This window comes from Macaca mulatta, chromosome X (genome assembly GCF_049350105.2).
Source record: "Macaca mulatta isolate MMU2019108-1 chromosome X, T2T-MMU8v2.0, whole genome shotgun sequence".
In the NCBI taxonomy this organism is placed as follows: Eukaryota; Metazoa; Chordata; class Mammalia; order Primates; family Cercopithecidae; genus Macaca; species Macaca mulatta.
The window spans coordinates 159,587,615-159,608,549 of record NC_133426.1 but is presented as its reverse complement, the minus strand read 5'-3'; the positions used below and the strand labels follow the sequence as shown (position 1 = coordinate 159,608,549).

The window sequence follows — 20,935 nt, the reverse complement described above, 5'->3', positions numbered from 1 at the left end:
AATTATTTGCAATTCCTGTTGGAGACAAGGAGGCTAATTTTCCTATTATTTAATAGCTCCTACAAAATAGTAAGAAAAATGGCAACAACACAATAGCAAAACAGGCATAAACTAGGAATATGGTTAATGGGAGAGAAATACAAATGACTTCCAAATAAGAGAAATCCAAATCAAAACCACCTGCTTTCATTTATCAGACTGGCAAAAGTAGAAAAGTTTGATAGCACCCAATGTTAGCAAGAGTGTGGGCAAATAGGCACTGTCCTATGTTGCTTATGGGAGTTGGACCTGGTATGACTTCTGTGGGGGTAATTTGGCAACATCTATCAAAATTACATTTTGGGACCCAGCAATTGCACATGCAGGAATTGATTCTGCAGATATATTTTTGTGAAAAGATAAAAGAATACTAGATGAACATTAAAGAGAATGAAGAAATTAGGTGCTGATATAAACCATCTCCAACACACAATGTTAATTTAAGAAAGAAAAGTAAAGCACAGCGTGAGTAGTATGCTAGCATTTGTATAAAACAGGAATGTGTGTGTGTGTGTGTGTGTGTGTGTGTGTGTGTGTGCATGTACATGCATAGAATGTCAATGGATAATTGTTGAAGTTGGGTGGTGGGTATGTGGAGGTTCATTATACCATTTGCTATTTATTGTGTATGTTTGAAATTGCCCATTATAAAAAGTTGAAAAATATACTTAAATGATGACAGTAAAAAGAACATCTCTAGAAGAATAAACAAAAACTGGGGAATACTGGTTGCCTCCACAGGCAATGTATTAATTAGGAACTATATTCAATGGAGTAACAGACAACCAGCAATGGGGATTTAAACACAAAAGAGTTTATTTTTTCCATGTATGGAGATGTATGGAAGTAGGCAGTTGCTGGCTTTGGTTAGTTGCTCAAGGATGTCAAGAGAGATCTTTACTATTTTCTTGGCTTTTTTTTTTTTTTTTTTTTTTCCATACGCACCAACACAGCTGCTGAAGCTCCAGCCATTAAATATGTGTTCTAGGTTAGGAGAAAGAGAAAGTGTGGGGACCAAATGGGGCAGCTCCTGGTAATTCAGCCCACTGTCAGGAACTTTCCAGAAGCTACACCCAATGACTTCCACTCTCATTTTACTGGCCACCCCTATCTGCAAAGGAGAATGGGAAATGTAGATTTGAAACTTGCAACACTACTACTCCCAACAAACTTTTTACAAAACAAATAATGAGAAGGGTCAAAATAAATGGATTTTAAAAAGGCCAGGAAAATACTAACAGAGAGAAAGCAAGTAGAACAATACTACTATCATGTAAAATGGAGCTCAAAGCAAAAAGCTTTCTCAGGGACAAATATGACTATTCCTATACGTAAAAGACACAAGCTTAAAGGGTTAGTGCCCAATATAGTTTCATAATATGTGAAACAAAAACCTGATAGAAGTTCAGAAAAAATTGACGAGTTCATAGTCAGAGTGAAAGAGATTTGCTATACTTCTCTCAGGAACTGATAGACCAAGGAAACAACAAAATAAATAATAATATAGAAGCTCTGAATAACGCAAGTTAGGAGCTTGACCTAAGAGGTGCACAGTGTGCATAACTGCATCTGACAATCAGATAACACAGATTTTCTTCTCAAATGTATATGAAACAGTATTCAAGACTGACTATATATTTGGTCGCAAAGAAAATCTCAAGTTCAAAGGCAGAAACCATATTTATTGAATACAAAGCACTAAAATAAGACATTAGTAACTAAAGGAAAGCCCCCAATACTGAAAATAATGATTAATAAAATAAATTGCAAAAAGCCCAGAATAGTTGAAAATATCAATATTTAAAAATGCACAAATTCATGGAGATATTGGTCAGGAGAAAAGAAGGTGAAAAAACAAATAAATATAATAAGAAACAGGACAGGGTGTAAACTTCAGATGCAGAGCCTGTTTTTCTAAAACATGTAAGAGAATACTATGTATAGGCCGGGCGCAGCAGAGGCTGAGGCGGGCGGATCACCTAAGGTCAGGAGTTAGAGACCAGCCTGGGCAACATGGAGAAACCCCATCTCTACTAAAAATACAAAAATTAGCCAGGCATGGTGGCACATGCCTGTAATCCCAGCTACTCAAGAGGCTGAGACAGAAGAATCACTTGAACCCAGGAGGCGGAGGTTGCAGTGAGCCGAGATTGTGCTACTGCACTCCAGCGTGGGCGACAGAGCAAGACTCTGTCTCACACACACAAAAAGAATACTATATATAGTTTTATGTGAATAAATTAGAAAATACAGATAAAATAGAAAATTTTCTAGAAAAATACAAATTATAATAATTGGTCAAGAAGTAGAAAATCAGAATAAACCAATATCCATAGAAGAAATGTAAAGATAGTCAAAGATTTATGCTTCAATATTGCATCAGGCCCAGGTGGTTATATGGTTAAATTCTGCTAAATCTGAATTGAAATAGGTAATTCTCATATTGTACAAACCCTTCTCTGCATTGGAAAAGATGGAAAGCATCCAAACCCATTTTACGAGGCTACTATAACTCTGATACCAAAATTGGAATAAGATTGCACAGTAAAAGCACTGTGTAGATCAATTTTCCTCCTGAACAAAAACACAAAGACACCTCATATCCATGAGGGCATTACAAGGATCCTTTATCATGTCAAAGTACAGGTTCCCTCCAAGAATGCAAAGATAAATCAATATTAACAGTTATTAATGTAATTCACTTCATTACTGGTTAAAGGGGAAACATAATATATTATCTCAACTGATGTAGGAAAAACATTTGATAAAATTCAGCATCTATTCTCAGCATCCTTGCCAACTTTCTGTAATGGACTCAGCCTGATCAATGCAAGACAAGAAATAAATACAGAGTATAAATGTTGGACGAGAAAAGACTATAATTATTCAGATATGTTGTGCTCATTTTCTAAAGAATCTAAAAGAAGGACCTGACAAATCTTTAATGTTCATATGAGATGTTTTCACAAGCTCTACCTTTCCAGCAATGACCAATTAACCAATATACTATTTTTGAAAACCTCGTAATCCTCAGAGCAACACAAACTATAAAATCATTTGAACTTAAAAGGCATAAAAATGCATAAGACTGATATAAAGAAAAATATAAAAACTCACTACAGGACATAAAAGTAGTCTGAATAAATGATAAGATATATCATGTTCTTGGATAGAAAGACTCAACTTTGAAAGACGTGTGTTCTTCTGAAAGTAATCTATAACTTTAATGCAATCCCAATAATAATCCCCAAAGGATTTCAATAGAACCTGGGAGGCAAATCTTAAATCAATTTGGAAGAGAAATGTACAAGATTGGCAAAAAATCTTAAAAGAAAGAAACTACTAGATATCAAAACTTATAAAGCAATAGTTAAAACAGTAGAGTATTGAAGCAAGAATCAACATATTAATTGATAGCACAACAGAAATTCCAGAAACACACCCATGAAAATTTGGCTACTTAGAATTCATTCATCCATCCATTCAGTTGACAAATCATCATGTGCCAGACATTATTTTAGGGGTGAGGAAAACAAAGCCTCTGCCCTCATGGAAGCATGGAGCTTACTTTCTATGTGATGAACTTGGCATTTCAAATAATCAGGGGAAGGATGGTGTTGGGACAATTGGCTATTCATGTAAGGAAAACAAAATAATAGATCCTAACTATATATCATAGAAAAGACATATTCCTGAGTGAATAGTAAAAAGTTTAAACATAAAAAACAAAACTGTAAAAAGAAAAGTATACAAGCAAATTTATAAAAACAAGACTAGAGGATAAAGAAGATGTTATTAAGTAAGGCACAAAATGCACACACCATGAAAGAAAAGCCTGATACATTTGAGGACATAACTGTGAAAAATATAACTTCTGTAGGACAATAAACGTGCCATTAACTAAGTTAAAAATACGACTGTGGGGCCGAGCATGGTGGCTCACGCCTGTAATCCCAACACTTTGGGAGGCCGAGGTGGGTGGATCACGAGGTCAGGAGATCGAGACCATCCTGGCTAACACGGTGAAATCCCGTCTCTACTAAAAATAAAAAAAATTAGCCGGGTGTGGTGGCGGGCACCTGTAGTCCTAGCTACTCGGGAGGCTGAGGCAGGAGAATGGTGTGAACTCAGGAGGCGGAGCTTGCAGTGAGCCAAGATCGCACCACTGTACTCAAGCCTGGGCGACAGAGTGAGACTCCATCTCAAAAACAAAACAAAACAAAACAAAAACAAACAAAAAAGCACAAAACACAGTGGAAGAAGCATCTACAACATACATAACAGACAAAGGGTTACTATCAAGCATATAAAAAGAACTGCATGTCCATAGGGAAATCAGCAAAGAGTATGAAAGAGCAGTTTACAGAAGAGGCCATTGAATGGTCTGTAATAGTAAAAAGATGTTCAACCTGACAGCACTAGTAATCAGGGAAGTGCAAATGATAAGGAAGTATCTGCCATTTTTGCCCATTTGTTTTGGCTAGGGTGGGGGGACATGGGAACTCTTGCCACTTGGTACAGGCTTTTTTGGAGGGAAAGTTGCCAGAATCTACTTTTAAAATGCCTGTACCCTTTGAACCCAGTAAATGCCACTTCTGGAGATCTCTGACTGCTCATTGTCTCCCTGGCCCAAGGGCTATTATTCCTGGGTGCTAGGCTGCTCAGCTAGACAAGATTATCCCAGCATCCCTTGGGGTGAGTGTGGTGCCCACTCCCCACTTGAGCTCCTCCTCAAGTGGAGCTGCTATAGCAGGGTCCCTGAACCACTGTGCACCCACAAATTGTTTGTTAGTGGTGGGTCCATGACCAGCGTTAATTTTTAAACAAATCTATAAATTTGGAAAGGAGAAAGGAGACTTTACTTCTTTTTAAGGGTTACAGCTTGCAAGGTGGTCATCCCACAGGCTGGGAAGTGTGCCTCTGGTCAAGACAAGAGACAGGCACTTCGAAGGAGGAGGGGTTGGGCTAGGATCTTAGTGCTGGACAGGTTAGCTAAACATACATATTCAACAGGTTACAGGAATAGCTATGAATATTCATAAAGGGGGTCCCGACACACGTATACTGAACAAACATGCATGTAACATATGACCCATGTTCACTTTGGGGTGGAGACTTAACATTTAAATGTATTACAGTTAGGTCTTATACATCCAAAGGTCTTTTCAGGACATGAAGTCACTCAAGCATGAAATCTCTGTAAACTGGCAAGAATCAGCATGTGGCTGCTGGTCTTATCAGGAGAAACTTACTGAAATCAATCTCTTGTCCCATCAAAGCTGTAGTTACGTCTGGTGGAACAGGGGTTCAGTTAGTCCATGTCTGAAGCTGGCTGAGCGGCAATTATTTATAATCTTGCTTATTTCAAGGCCAGTGCTTGTTTAGCTGCTAGAGAAAAAGAAAAAGCTTGTGGCAGTGAGAGCACAGTTCATTCTGTAAGTGTAGGGGTGTGGGACTTAACCCTTGCATGGCATGGCCTTAGGTCGTGTTTATAATTTCACATCTAATTGTCATCAAGAGTCTGTTCTGTCAGTCTTATGATCTCTATTTTAACACCAATGCAGGTTAGTTGTTGTGCTTAATCTCCAAAAGGGAGGGAGTACAATGAGGCATGTCTGACCTCCTGTCTCATCATGGCTGTGAACTCAGTTTTAAGGTTTTCTAATGTCTCCCTGGCCAAGAGGGGGTTTGTTCAGTCAGCTGGGGGCTTAGGACTTTATTTTTAGTTTACATTGGGTTAGTACAGATATTAAGGCTTTTATAGTAACAGAATATCACCATGGCATCTTTATTGTAAGTTAAAAAAATTTCACTCTACAATTGAATGACATAAACTGGCCTTTCACCATAGAGTTTGAGAAGTGCTGTCCTAGAGAAGAGAGGAAAAAGGCAACGTGAGGAGCTGGGGTTTCTGAGTGACTGTGTGGAGCAGAGCTGCCCCATCAACCAGGACTACATGGCTCAGACTTCCATGAGAAATGATCCTCAATTTTCTCTAAGCTACTGCTTTATTGCAGGTCTCTTTGTTGAAGCAATCTAGTGTCACTCTACCTAACTCAGCATCTGTTGTACAGCTCACACCTGTGCACAAGAGCTCTGAGCAAGGCTCTTTCAGCATTGTTTCTATTAGCAAAACCCTGGAAAATACCTGAATGTTTACCAAGAAGGGGAAGGGTCAAATAAACCTCACTATGCTCATGCTATGAAATACTGAGCTGTAGTTAACAACACTCTCCCAACATTCTCCCATGCTTAGTTATGTGAAGAAAGTAAGTTGCATGACAAGCAGATGGCATGATAAACTGTCTATTGTGTGTGTACATATATGCAGGTAAATAGGCAGAAAAACATCAGGACAGATCTTTTCAGAAAGGGGAGTGTGACTGGGAGGGGCCAGATAGTGACTAAACGGGGTTTTTATTTTATTCATATTTGTTTAATATTTTAAAATGAGATTATGTTCACGTTTTGTTTGTGTAATTAAAAATGAATATAAAATAGACAATATTCATTTTTTTTTTCGAGACACAGTCTCATTCTATCACTCGGGATGGAGTGCAGTGGTGCAATCACAGCTCACTGCAACCTCTACCTCTCAGGCTCAAGAGATCCTCCCACCTCAGCCTCCTGAGTAGCTGGGACTATGGGTGCGTGCCATCACACCCAGCTATTTTTTTTTTTGTATTTTTGGTAGAGATGGGGTTTTGTCATGTTGCCCAGGCTGGTCTCAAACTTCTGCGCTCAACTGATCTGCCCACCTCAGCCTCCCAAAGTGTTAGTGTTATAGGAGCGAGCCCCTGTGCCTGACCTGTTCATACATTTTTAATAACAACACAGAACAGAATAAAAAATCTCACTTGATGATTTGGCACACCAGCGTTTGTAGCATTGAATAAAGGAACTTTAAGAATGGAATTTAGTTTTTACTTGTTTGACTCCATTTAAGTCATAAGTGTCTTCAGAAAGAGCACCATGGGGAATTCTCATCTTGCAAGAAAAAAAAGGAGAACCTCCAGGAGGAAAAACTCCAAAGCTGTGTACAATTGTGTCTTTGATAAATTGTCTCTAATCCCCCCAAAATAAAGAATATAAAAATATAAAGAAAAAAAATAAAGCACTGGAGAAAAATGTGGTTCTCAAACACGTTTTAAAAAACTTATTTATTTATTTATTTACTTATTTATTTTTGAGACAGTATGTCACTCTGTCTCTCAGGCTGGAGTGCAGTCAAACACATTTTTATCTCAACTACACAAACTTCAAGCCAGACTTTACAGAATGCTTTAGGAAAACACTTGCTGAAAAGTTAAAGGAAATCTTGTGACTATGACCGCTATAGATGCTGGCAGTTTTCTGTAGTTAAGGGCAAAGAATTTTTGAGATTTGACCCAACTGTTAATCCTAGGAGCCAGGTTCCTTCTGGAAAACATGTCACTGAAGCCTTTCTTCTGGAATCCAGTTGGCTGCTCCAGGAGCATCAGGTGTCATCCTGTGGCCAGCAGGAAGTGGCTAAGAGCCCAATACAGGGACCCCAGGAGTCTGCTTTGGGCACCAGAGGGCCAGCTCTGAAAGTGAGGATGAAGATGGATCATTGCATTATAGTAACAGTTAGGTTTGGAGATTTTAATACTCTGTTTTCACGCTGCTGATAAAGACATACCCAAGGGCAATTTACAAAGGGAGGAGGTTTAATGGACTTATAGTTCCACCTGGCTAGGGAGGCCTCACAACCATGGTGCAAGGTGAAAGGCATGTCTCACATGGCAGCAGACAAGAGAAGAGAGCTTGTGCAGGGAAACGTCCCTTTAAAAACTATCAGATCTTGTGAGACTTATTCACTATCATGAGAACAGCACAGGAAAGACCTGCCCCTATGGTAATTGAATAATTACCTCCTGCTGAGGCCCTGCCACAACATGTGGGAATTCAAGATGAGATTTGGGTGGGGACACAGCCAAACCATAGCATTCTGCCCTGTCACCTTCCAAATCTCATGCCCTCACATTTCAAAAAAAATCATGCCTTCCCAACAGTCCCCCAAAGTCTTAACTCATTTCAGCATTAACTCAAAAGTCCACAGGCCAAAGTCTCATTTGAGACAAGGCAATTGCCTTCCACTTATAAGCCTGTAAAATCAAAAGCAAATTAGTTACTTGCTAGATACAATAGGGGTACAGACATTAAGTAAATACAGCTGTTCCAAATGAAAGAAATTGGCCCAAACAAAGGGGCTACAGGCCCCATGCAAGCCTGAAATCCAGCAGGGCAGTCAAATCTTAAAACTCCAAAATGATCTCCTTTGACTCCATGTCTCATGTCCAGGTCATGCTGATGCAAGAGGTGGGCTCCCACGGACTTGGGCAGCTCCACTCCTGTGGCTTTGCAGGATACAGTTTCTCTCCTGGCTGCTTTCACAGGCTGGTGTTGAGTGTCTGCAGCTTTTCCAGGTGCACAGTGCAAGCCATCAGTGGATCTACCATTCTGGGGTCTGGAGGATGGTGGCCCTCTTCTCACAGCTCCACTAGGTGGTGCCCCAGTAGACTCTGTATGGGGGCTCTGACCCCACATTTCCCTTCCATACTGCCTAGCAGAGTTCTCCATGAGGGCCCCACCCATGCAGCAAACTTCCGTCTGGGTATCCAGGCATTTCCATACATCCTCTGAAATCTAGGTGGAGGTTCCCAAACCTCAACTTTTTTTTTTTTTTTTAGATAGTGTCTTGCTCTGTCACCCAGCCTGGAGTGCAGTGACATTATCTTGGCTCATTGCAACCTCCACCTTCTGGGTTCAAGTGATTCTCCAACCTCAGCCTCCTGAGTAGCTGGGATTACAAGCGGGCACCACCACGTCCAGCTAATTTTTATAGTTTTAGTAGAAACAGGGTTTCTCCATGTTGGCCAGGTTGGTCTTGAACTCCTGACCTCAAGTGATCTGCCCACCTTAGCCTTCCAAAGTGTTGGGATTACAGGTGTGAGCCACCATGCCTGGCCCCAAACCTCAATTCTTGACTTCTGTGCACTTGCAGGCTCAACACCACGTGGAAGCTCTCAGGGCTTGGGGCTTCCACCCTCTGAAGCAATAGCCCGAGCTGTACTTTGGCCCCTTTTAGTCACAGCTGGAGTGGTTGGGGCACAGGGCACCAAGTCCCCAGGATGCACACAGCAGAGGGACCCAGGGCCTGGCCCACAAAACTATTTTTTCCTCCTAGCCCTCCAGGCCTGTGATGGGAAGGGCTGCCACAAAGGTCTCTGAAACACCCTAGAAGAATTTTCCCCATTGTCTTGGTGATTAACATTTGACTTACTCTTACTTATGCAAATTTCTGCAGCCGGCTTGAATTTCTCCTCAGAAAAGGGAATTTTCTTTTCTATCACATTGATAGGCTGCAAATTTTTCTAACTTTTATGCTCTGTTTCCCTTTTAAAACTGAATGCCTTTAAAAGCACCCAAGTCATATCTTGAATGCTTTGCTGCTTAGAAATTTCTTCCACCAGATACCCTAAATAATCTCTCTCAAATTCAAAGTTCCACAAATCTCTAGGGCATGGGAAAATGCTGCCAGTCTCTTTGCTAAAACATAACAAGAGTCACCTTTGCTCCAGTTTCCAACAAGCTCCTCATCTCCATCTGAGACCACCTCAGTTTGGATTTCATTGTCCATATAATTAGCAGCATTTTGATCAAAGAAATTCAACAAGTCTCTAGGGAGTTTCAAACTTTCCCACATTTTCCTGTCTTCTTCTGAGTCCTTCAAAATTTGGAATCCAACCTCTGCCTGTTACCCACTTCCAGTCACTTCCATATTGTTCTGTGCAGGAAATGCATGAGGGGAGAAAAAAGACACACACACAATACTTTTAAGGGTAAACAAATTTTATCCCATGTAAATGGCAAGGCAGATATAATAAGCAAATGATATAATAATAAGCAAATGATATAATAAACAGATTGATACAATAAGCAAATTGCAATGGGAAGGGGAGAAGGGAATATATATATATATTTACACTCACCAGATTATGGAGGATTCACCACCAGACTGGGAAGCAACAGTCTGGGCTCCAGAGTCAGAAGCAACAGCCTGGGCTCCAGAGTCAGACACTTCACTCACCAGACCATGGAGGATTCACCATCAGACTGGGAAGCAATAGCCTGGGCTCCAGAGTTGGCCACTCATCTGCGGCACAGAATAGGAGAGGTCTCATGAAGGTTTGGTGCAGTCTGGGACCCTAGCTCTTTTTGTAACGAGTTGTTTGGCATGAGGCCCAGTCACGAGGGCCCTTCACGACTGGGCTCAAGGAATATAAAAAGGTCAACTTGTTTTTGCAATTGTCTATCGTTTTTCAATGTATAGGAATAGATTGAAATGGAGATTTCTCTGAAACAGCAGTGGATGAACGTCTCAAGGGGCTCACACAACCTGTTCCAGGACTTGGTGACCATTGTTTGTGTCCATGTTCAATTGAGTTCAAATTTAACATTTAACTTTTCCTCCACACACATTTTCGGGTATCTTTTCAGCAGTACCCCACTCTACTGGTGCCAATTTACTGTTTTAGTCTGTTTTCATGCTGCTGATAAAGACATTCCCAAGACTGGGTGATTTACAAAAGAAGGAGGTTTAATGGACTTACAGTTCCACGTGGCTGGGGAGGCCTCACAATCATGGCAGAAGGTGAAAGGCACATCTCACATGGCAGCAAACAAGAGAAAAGAGCTTGTGCAGGAAAATGTGCCTTTTAAAAACCATCAGATCTTGTGAGACTTATTCACTATCCTGAGAACAGCATGGGAAAGACCTGCTCCCATGGTAATTGGATAATTACCTCTCACTGGGTCCCTCCCACAATATGTGGGAATTCAAGATGAGATTTGGGTGGGGACACAGCCAAACCATACCAGAGATAAATTTCAGAATTACTATTGAATCTTGGAAGTTCATTCCCCAATGGTGAAATTTGGGCTTTGGCTTTGGTCATTGGCATTTGTTGCCCTTCCAAAGTGGGCTTGGTGCCCTGAGGCTTCTTGAGGTTCAGGGGCAACGCACCCATCCTCCACCATTTGGCCCCTCCCATTTGGCAGCTCCTGGCCTTGGGGACCTTCTGAGCCATGGTGGAGGCTTCATCCATCCCCATTCTCCAGGCACCTGCCACCCACCTGCCACCTCCAACCAGGAGGTCAGCACCTTTGTGCAGTGGCCACCCAGAGGCCTGGGAGGGACTTGGATCTGGAGGGTCTCCTGCTGTCAGGCCTTGCCTAAGGCTCTGCACCCTCCCTCCAGCCCTCCAGCCCTCCACCTTCCTCAGGTGGGGACCTCCCCATGTCTCTCTCTCCAGGTGTGTAAAGCCTGAGGACACCCTGGGGAGTTGGAGAGTAGAGGGCCCCCTGTTGCCCAGGTCCCCAGGCCCCCCCACCTGCATGTGCTGCAGAATCCTCCAAGTGCACCAGTTCCCCAGCTCTGCATATTTGCCCGCCAGTTCCTTGTCTGCCTCCCTGAGCTGCTCTGCCAGGTTCAGCAGCATCATGGGTAATGCCATGGGCTCTGTGGCTGGGGACCCATGGAGCTGGGGCCAGCCCAGTCCTGATGAGTCCTTCCACACCCAGTGGACAATCTGATCCATCATCTCCACCACTTCCATCTGGGGGTGCAGGAGATGAGGTGAGGCCCAGGCTGAGGCTACATTCTGTCCCACCTGTCCCATCCCCAAGGACATGGCCCTGGGTGGGAGAACCAATTTCTCTCATGAATTCCAAAGACATCTTCATCCAGGGCCCCGGTGTCCAGTGAGGTCAGGAAGATGTGCCCCACTAGGGGGCTCCCAGTCTGGGGGTGCAACCCCTCCCAGGCTATGGGGTCAGGGTCTGGCAGCACAGGGAGCCCAGGGAGGAGGGAGGGGCCTCTTCCCGGTTGGGGGCAGGGTGTAGTTAGTACCCTCTCTGTCTGGGCCTCTGTGGCATCCAGCAGGAGGGTGTTCAAAGGTGAAGGAGACTTCTGTGGGGAAGGGAGACACCTGTAGACACCAATGACAAACAGCTCAATAAGGGGTGGTGGTGCCAGAAGTCCTTGGACTGTAGAGGCCCAGAGGAAACACCTCAGGACTGCAGAATTTGCAATAGGGAAGAAAGGGATGAACAGACTTAAACTTGTGGGAGAAGCTGGCTTGTTGGAGAAGATGTGGCAGAGGACTGGGATGGACAGAGAACTAGCAGTACAGTATCCCGGGAGTGACGTAGAACAGCCAGCTCACAGCACCCTGAGGTGCCGGCCCCACCCGCCTTTGAAAGTGCTGAGGTGACAGGCTGACCTTTCAGTAAAGAACTCTCTGTAGCACGGTGGGGCCTGCTGGGCTTGGGTGAGGACCACCCCACTGGAGCTGCCTTTCTTCCCCAGAGGTCGACAGGTGCAGAGTGGAACATGGACTGGGCCCAGAAAGGCAAGGCAAGGCAAAGAGGCAGGGATGCCAGTGAGGCTGATGGAGCAGGGCTGGGGCAGGGATGGAGAGGTGCCAGAGAGTAATGTATTAATAAAATCCCATAGCATCTGAGGAGGGAGTGGGGGGATTTATCCACTAATGTTGTATATGCATTTGGCTTGGTAGTTGTTGTGTAACCCACCTCCACTCAAGTGCACAAATCCTACCTAGGAGCACAGCTTGGTGAACATTTACATAGGCCCCACTTGTGGTGACATTTTGGCTGCATGTCTGTTTTCTCTCTGGCACTCTGTCCTTGAGGGCAGGGACCTTGTCACTTGCTTTTACATCTCTGGGGCCCAGCACAGAGCAGGTGCTCAATAAATACTTGTTGAATAAAGGTCAGAAAAGGGATGACAGAGCATAGAGTTTTTCTGACACATCTTGCCCGAAAAAAATTTGAGGCCATGTTTTTTTATTGTGCAGTGAGCTTTTGAATGAAATGCATTTTAGCCCAGAAGGTGCATCACGTCTACTGGAGACTAATGAGGGTGGACAAAGACACAGCTCTGGAAGCTTCAGGAAAATAGGCTGGGAGAGTGTTGGGGAGGGGAAGCTAAAATGCAGTGGGCATGAAAGCAGAAGCCCCCATTTCTACCTGCTGGCCTGTCCTTTCTGCAATGAGAGGTAGGCTGGGGCTGAGGGCTGTGATGGGGAATCTGGGCTAGAGGAATCGGGGCTGCAGACACTGGCCCAGAGATTAGGGGCTGGGGACTGTGAACTCTCAGGCCAGCAAGAGACTTCTAGGGTGTAGCACGTGATCTTTCCAATAATCTTGGATTTTTTAATGTTCCACCAGGGAGGAGAGCCAAAAGGCACATCCCATTTCCTCAGATGCCTTCTTGTTTGTTCTACAGAGGGTGGTGTTGGAAGAGCTACAGTGCTCAGGCAGGCAGGGGCACTAGGAGAGGGGCAGGAGACAATATTCTCAATCCTCTACTAGGATTGAGATAACATTCTCAATCCTCTACTAGGATTGAGATAACATTCTCAATCCACCCATCTTAGAGAACACAGAACACACATTTAAACAGGTGTTCACGCAGTCAGGTGCGATTGGCCTACTAGGGGCCCATAGGACCCCCAGAGGAAACCCCATGCTGTCCCCTCCTGCCTTGGGTGCAGTGTCAGCTGTGCAAATGGACCCATGCACATCTGAGGCTTGCCAGAACAGCTTGCACACGTTTTAAGAAAAAACAAACAGGTGGAATTCTCAGTAACAAGTGCCATAATGATGCTTTTCCAGCAACTAAGTGACTTGCAAGTGGCGAGGGCTGGGCCACACCAGGGCAGGCACTGGCTAGGGGTAGACGCACTGGGAGATGGCTGCCTTGCCAAGTAGGAAGCAACCCTCAAGGGGGGGCAGTATCGCTCCACCCACCCAGAGCTGCACCTGGGGTAGAAGAATTGACAGTGGTGATGAGCATGGGCCCCTGCCAGAAGCCAGGGAGACTGGGGCAGTGGAGAGAGTCATGTTGTCTCCTCCTGTTGGCTCCCATCGGGATGTGCACCCCGGAGCCCAAGGGATGGGATGTCCTTCTGCAATTGGGCTGCTGGCTCCACAGCTGAGCCATTGGCATTTAGAAGGGTCAGGAAACTGGGGCCTGCTCCTGCCCCCGACTTCTCTGAGGCAGTGGTCACCAGGCAGAGGGCCAGCCACAGGCCACCAAGAGGAATGAACTCCTGCTCCCACCCCTATGCAGCCTAGAGAGGTGGGATGATTCTCAAGTCCCAAAGCCATGTTAATCCCATTCCCAGTCCCTGAGGGAGGAGCTGAGGATCTGGCCTTGTCTTCTGCTCCCACCTGGAATTACAACTTGGGGAGCCCTCGCTGCAGTGAGGGGAGGCTGAATGAAAGACCCCTTTCTGCCGAGGGAGAGCTCAGAGCTCCAGGCAAACCAGCTTCCCCATCAGGGTGCTTCCTCTTCCCTCCAAGTGCCCAGCAAGCACTGGAATAACCATTCCCAGCGGGGGCCACAACAGCACCTGGACCCTAGGAGGGGGCAGTTTCCAAGTGCAAGGACAAGTATAGAACCCTATGGCATGGAGAAAGGAGCAAGGGAAGTGGCAAACGAAGCTGTGACAAAAGACGTCAAGGAAGACCAATGCCATTTAACATATATTTATTGAAATCTACTTGATGCAAGGCACTGTGCTAGATTTGGTAGGGGATCAGACACGAAAGGCCACCCCTGTCTTCTAAGAGCTCACAATTAAACGGGTGGGGGAGGGCTGAGGAGGAGGGGGTGAAGCCAAGTCCACAAACAGCTCTAGTGCAAGGCTGATTATAGTGAGTGCCAGAAAACAGACAAGGTAATGAGATGGGGGGAATGAGAAAAGAGTGCCAACCCAACAGAAAAATACAGAGATACGCAAATGACACTGAGGGCCAAGTTTAAAGAGACAGTTTCTGCTTTGCAAAGTAAACACCCAAAGTGATGCAATGAGAACCACAGAATGCAAGCACATTAGTAAGAGAAGTTAGCAATCCCCCCCTCTGATGGACATGCTGGAAATCGTGAAACACTTCAAAAATAAGAGAACAGGGTGAGCTGTGACTTCACTCATTTTATGGCCTGCACGTGGTGGGTTCAGTAAAGGAACAATACCTAGACATAAAATCACAGGTTAAATTCACTGAGACTAGAAGGCATCAACTTTCACCCATCTTAGAGAACAGAGAACACACATTTAAACAGGTGTTCACGCAGTCAGGTGCGACTTGGCCGGAAAGCAGTCAAGTGGCAAAATGCAATAGAAAACAGTAGAGACCCACTCAAGCTGACTCAAGTCAAGGAGTCTGTAGTGGGGACGCACGTGGACCAATGAGGGCTGCTGCCAGAAATCCAAGAACATACCATGGCCAGGCCTTCCTCCCAGCAGGTGCCACACTCCTCACTCCTCTGAGTACTGTGCTGCCCCCCACACCTTCTGATGCCTAGAAGGTTCTGTTTCCTTGTTTGCATTGCCGATCTGGAAGGCCTGGTGGTGTCCATGGTCCGTCGTGTTCTGCCAGCTCTATGCTCTGAAGATTGCCTGCTGCCCTTGGGTCAGGTGTTCAGGTCTGGCTGAATTAATGTGGCCTAGAAGGGGGGTGGCAAATCACATGGTATGCAACAGGGCCACAACCCAGGGCTGCAGGTAGGGCAGGCGCTGTGCCAGTTCTAGCACAAAATCAAGCACATGGAATGCAACACCACTGGAGAAAGATGCCTGCTGCAATCGGGTGGGGACTATTCTGGAAATGCAAGAGTGGGGTGACACAGCTAACGGACACAGCTCATTGTAATAAGCAGCAGAAATGGTAAACAATTAGTTTCTTTTGAAAATTTTCACAAGTATTCAAAACTCTAATAAAAGTAATGGAGGATTTCTTTTTTCAAATGGTAGGAAAAGAACATATTTCTTTTTTTTTTTTTTCTTTTTCCATGCCAGGCGGGTAATGTGCCAACATAGTAACAAGGTTTGAAGGAGGCACATCTCACACATGTGCATGAAAACCCAATTGTCACGTGTATGAACTACAAAAGGATCAGGAAAAGAACACATTCCCTCGCAATAGGAATACATGAGAGTAGAAAGAAAACTGGAACGAGGTAGATGCATGAATGCACAGACAAGGATATGTGACAGGAAGCTGGGTGATATTTTGCATCTGACATAGTAGTACACCTAGAGAGCCCAAGGAAATCCACCCCAAGTTACCAGAGGCGAGAAATGAACTCGGCGAAATTAAATGACACACGTTAAAGCCACAGACTGCGTTGAAAGAGAACACGGGTTTTACCGCAAACACTACGAACAGCTGTTCCGTCAACCTTGACAGCAAAGACCAGATCTTTAGTGTTAACTCTAAAAGAGCATTTGTTTGAGAGAAAATTATTGAACCGAAGATGGGAAAGAGTCAAGGAGGACAGGAAGGGATGCCAAGATGCCACGTCCCAGTTGGGAGCAGTGACAACTTTATGCTACGTTCTGAGTTAATGCTGCATTCAATGGGATCCCTTCATAAAAGGGATCTACTTCAATGGGATCCCTTATGAAACGCAACAAACGATGAACGAACGGGCAAGACATGGCAGAGTACTTCTAGGTAAAGGTGCCAGACTTGCCCTGGTCGAGGTCAACCTTCTTTATCAAATGACAGCTGTACAAAACACATCCTAACAACTCGAAAAGAGAAAACGGATCCGAGAAGAAAGTAGTGATTTCAGACACAGATTCACAACTACTCCAAGAACTGAGGCCCACAGGGCAAAAGGAATCACTATGTAACAAGTGTTTTTGGCTCCTCTCCAGCCTAGGGGTCAGGGTGGAGATGTCGTATAATGCCACTGTGGTGGCCTGGGTCCATTTGAGAGGACCTTCTGGCCAAGGTCACAGAGGTCATTGTAGGACCTTGCTTCCCAGGATGGGAGCCTGAGAAGCCCTTCCAAGTTGTGTCTGCTAGGAAGCTCTGCCTCAGCCTTGGTGGGCCCACAAGGGCACACTTTCTTGCCAGGCCCTCCTAGTGTCCCTGTCCCCAGCCACAGCTGCTGGGAAGTCACACCACAGCCCTGGTGGGGCTGGCTTCTATCTGTGGCTTCTGTGGACCACTGGAAGGGCAGGTTCCTCGCCAGACCTTGCTGCTGTTCCTCTTGGGGGAGCCCGCTAGAAATGGCAGCTCGGACCCAGGAGGACCAGCTTCTACTTGTATGCCACACAGACTGTCAGAAGGGTTCCACTGCCCTCCAAACCTTTGCTTTAGTGCTCCTCCTGGTCATGACTGTTGCAAGTCATAGCCCAGGGCAGTGCTGCCAGCTTCCATCCACATAACACGCAAGCCATCGGAGGGGCAGGGTTCCTCTCCAAGCCTCTGCTCTGTTGCCCTCGCTTAGGTGTGGCTGCAGGAAGTGATGCCAGAACACATGGGTGAATTTTCCCCTAGCTGCCCAAAGCAGAAGCCTATGAACCAATCTCTTTCTAGTTCTAGAGTCACTGGCTGAAAGGAGGATGTGGTCCAGGCGAGTCTTCTTGTGTCCAAGGAGATGTCTCGTGGGTGAATCTGCTGTTCAGTCACTGAATCCACTCCGAGCACTGCCAAAGCTCCCAGGAGCTCAAAGGATGGCTGGGCTGCTTGCTCCCAGATCAAGTTTGGACCACCCCATTGATCTAGGTGAGGCCAAGCCCTGCTGCTGCTGGCGGGGTCTATATTGATGAACAGTCACAGAGTTCTGGCTAACCTATGATGGGAGCATCTCCAGTGTGCTGCAGTGGCCAGGTTGGATAGTCAAGTGGTGCCCACAGATAGACACGGAGTCTGCATCTCGGATGAGGAAAGAGCCTGCTTCTCTGGCCCATTTCCATCCAGCCTGCCCACCTGGTGTACTCACCTTCCGATGGGCAGGGGTTGCAGCTTTTTGTTTGTAATTAAAATTCTGGAGAAAATGTCATCATATCTAGCTACAGAAGCAAGGGTTGCAGCTTTTTGTTTGTAATTAAAATTCTGGAGAAAATGTCATCATATCTAGCTACAGAAGCAATGAAAGTTATGACAGAGTGGACAAAAAATGAATGCTTGGATATGTAAAAATTAAAAGCTTTCACAACAAAAATGTAATAAAACTGCCACAAAGAGCAAAGCAATAAAACTGGAAAAGAGAACATCACCATCAATATAGAAAGAACTGCCACGTAAAGTCAATATATCGGAAGGTAACTTGATAACTAGTCAAAGGAGATGAACAAACAATTTGCATGCAACAGAAACAGCATTTAAGTCATTGCATAAGAGAAAGAAGATGAGACTGGTGGTCAGGAGGCCTGGGGTCTATCCCCAGTTCTGGTACTGACAAGCCACAGAATAATGGCAATAACTATGACAATGACAATGACAGCAGATGGCCTTCACTGAGTGTGTACCTCCGTGCCAGGCTGGTGGTCCTGGCACTCTGCAGGCACGATGGCAGTCCTCGTGATAACCTTCGGAGGTAGGTGCTGTGATCACCCCCGTTTTACAGAGCTAGAAACGGAAGGTTGGAGAAGTACCATCTAGGCCTGATACCAGGAGAGGCTCTTGTTTCCAAAAGGAGGCGTCACCCTGCACTGGAGTCCTTGAGATGTATCTCTTCTTAGGGGCATGCTCTCAACTATTTTGTTTTGAACAAAATAGTGCTGCTTGAGGACAAGACCCATTAGTTCAAAACAACCCCAATCGATGCTAGTTTTGGACATGTATAGGGGACACGAAATTGAAATGGTTTAAGAAAAAAAGATACAGACATTTAACCCAGATTCAGTAACTGTTACTAGGCGTTTGGCCTCACAACAACATTTTGGGTGCTTTAAAAGAAAAGACGTTTAAAGGTTGTTTGAAAAAGTACCACCTTAAGTGGTTATATTGTAGAGTCACAGGACAGATTAAAAAATGACAAGAGAAATAGTCCTTATGTTCTGCAAATATGGTCTTGTGGCTTGGGAGAAAATTTCTAATGAGAGCCTCATGAAGGGATTGTCACTGAGCTACCGTGCAGAGTTCGGATGGAAGTGACTGGGTGTATCTTGAAACTGTCTGATGACTCAAACAGGGCTCCCATGTCGGTGAAGACCGTGAGGAGTCAGAGTAAAATGATTTCGTGAAAGGGAGGATGGCAAAAATGGGGCATTTTCTAAATTAATATATTATTTTATATAATATGTGATTTACAGTATGTATGTATAACTAAATTAATAAATTAAATATTTTAAGACATTTGAGTGTTCTATTTACATCCCTAAAAATTTATAAATTCAAGTAGGCCAAAAATCATGAGGGCAACGTTCTCTTCAGGAAAGTTGGGATCGTATTATAAGGACGCCACCGTGGAATAGCTCTGTGTATTTTTCTGGGGCGGGGGGAGCTTGGACTTGATGACCTCTAAGCCCCTCCCTACCCCACATCCAGATTTGTCCTCTCTCATTCTTGGATTCAAGGCATGTGTACCTCGATGGTACTTCCTACCAGTTAAACTAGGCAAACTAAGTTAAATGGTACAAGCTACTCTCGATGGGCATAACGTAACACTTATAAATTGCTGGTGGCAGTATAAATCGGTCTCAACCTTTTGGAAGACAAAATATATAAGCGCTACAAAACTGTTCATCTCCTTTGACTCTGCCATCCCCTCTGGGGATTCCGTCCCTGTCCCGCGGGACCGCAGGGCATTTCTACTCGTGGTGGGTCGGCTGATGCTTCTGTAGCGCCGAGCGCCTCTTGAAGACACGGCCACACTGGCTGCATTCACAGCGCCGCGCCCCGCTGTGGATCCGCCGGTGGCGACTGAGGCCGGAGCTCCGGCGGAAGGCCTTGCCGCACTTGTCGCACTCATAGGGTTTCAGTCCGCTGTGGATGCGCCGGTGCTTGATGAGGTCGGAGGGACCGCGGAAGGCCTTGCCGCACTCGCCACACGCGTAGGGCCGCTCGCCACTGTGGATGCGTGCGTGCTCCAGGAGGCTGGAGCTCTGGCGGAAGGCCTTGCCGCACTGGCCGCAGGCGTAGGGCTTCTCACCCGTGTGGATCCGCCGGTGCTTGGTGAGCTCCGAGCTCCTTCGGAAGAGCTTGCCACAGTGGGGACACCCGTATGGCTTGGCCCCACTGTGGATGCGCTGGTGCTCAGCCAGCCCGTTGACCCCTCGGAAGGACTTGCCGCAGTCGTCGCAGTCGAAGGGCAGGTGGCCAGTGTGCATGCGCTGGTGCTTGAGAAGCTCCTGGCGATCCAGGAAATCCCTGCTACATGCCTTGCAGGCGAAAGGCTTTTCCGAAGTGTGAAGTTTCTGATGTCGGAAGAGGTGGGTGTTGACTTTGAAGGACCGCCCGCACTCCTCGCAATCAAAGGGCTTCTCTCTGCTGTGGACCCTCAGATGTTGACTGAGGCCTGCATTCTTCTTAAACCGTTTTCCACACTCCTCGCACTCGAAGGGCTTTCCCTCCCTCTCCGTCTGCTCCCTCTTCTCCGCGGCATTCTCCAGGGCCCTACTGGGGCCGGGCCGGGGTTCCGCAGCTACATGGCTTTTCCTGTGCTCATTAAACTCCGCCACCCCCCTGAAGACCTTCCCGCAATCGCCACATTCCCAGCCCTTCTCCTCACTGTGGACTCTCTGGTGCTGGACAAGCAGGACTTTAAGCCGAAAGGTGTCCCCACACTCTTTACAAGCAAAATGATGTTCTATGGGCAGATTCTGTGGGCTCCCTCTCTTCCTGTCAGAGTCCCCATGCTGTCTGAATTCAGGACTGGGGCCACTGGCCCTTGGGGAGCTTGTGGACGCCATCTCCTGTGGCTGGGCGTCTTCCCCCATCGTCTGGTGTCGGGTCGCAGAGGTGTTTTCTGAAACGATAAACACAAGGCAGTGTAGTCTGCAGAGGAGGACGGAGGAAAGGGCCTCTCCTTTGTCAAGAATCTTTTTCT

General features: G+C 45.6%; 1 protein-coding gene, 1 long non-coding RNA gene and 1 other non-coding gene across 3 annotated transcripts in view; 1 reads left to right on the top strand and 2 right to left on the bottom strand.

Annotated features, from left to right (window-relative positions):
* Positions 1-307: 307 nt before the first annotated feature.
* On the top strand, positions 308-16,013 carry LOC144338617 (uncharacterized). The gene is made up of 3 exons (XR_013412863.1): positions 308-1,999; positions 6,675-6,817; positions 7,073-16,013. It is a non-coding gene; the product is annotated as an uncharacterized LOC144338617 (long non-coding RNA).
* The window catches only part of ZNF275 (zinc finger protein 275), a 24,855-nt gene continuing 18,538 nt past the window's right edge, over positions 14,619-20,935 (bottom strand). The window contains exon 4 of the mRNA XM_001082824.5: positions 14,619-20,854. Within this exon, the coding sequence (XP_001082824.2) occupies positions 19,698-20,854 (1,157 nt within the window). The 3' untranslated portion in view covers positions 14,619-19,697. The remainder of the gene's footprint in view (positions 20,855-20,935) is intronic.
* On the bottom strand, positions 15,942-16,045 carry LOC114675256 (small nucleolar RNA U13). Its single transcript, XR_003726340.1, has one exon. It is a non-coding gene; the product is annotated as a small nucleolar RNA U13 (small nucleolar RNA).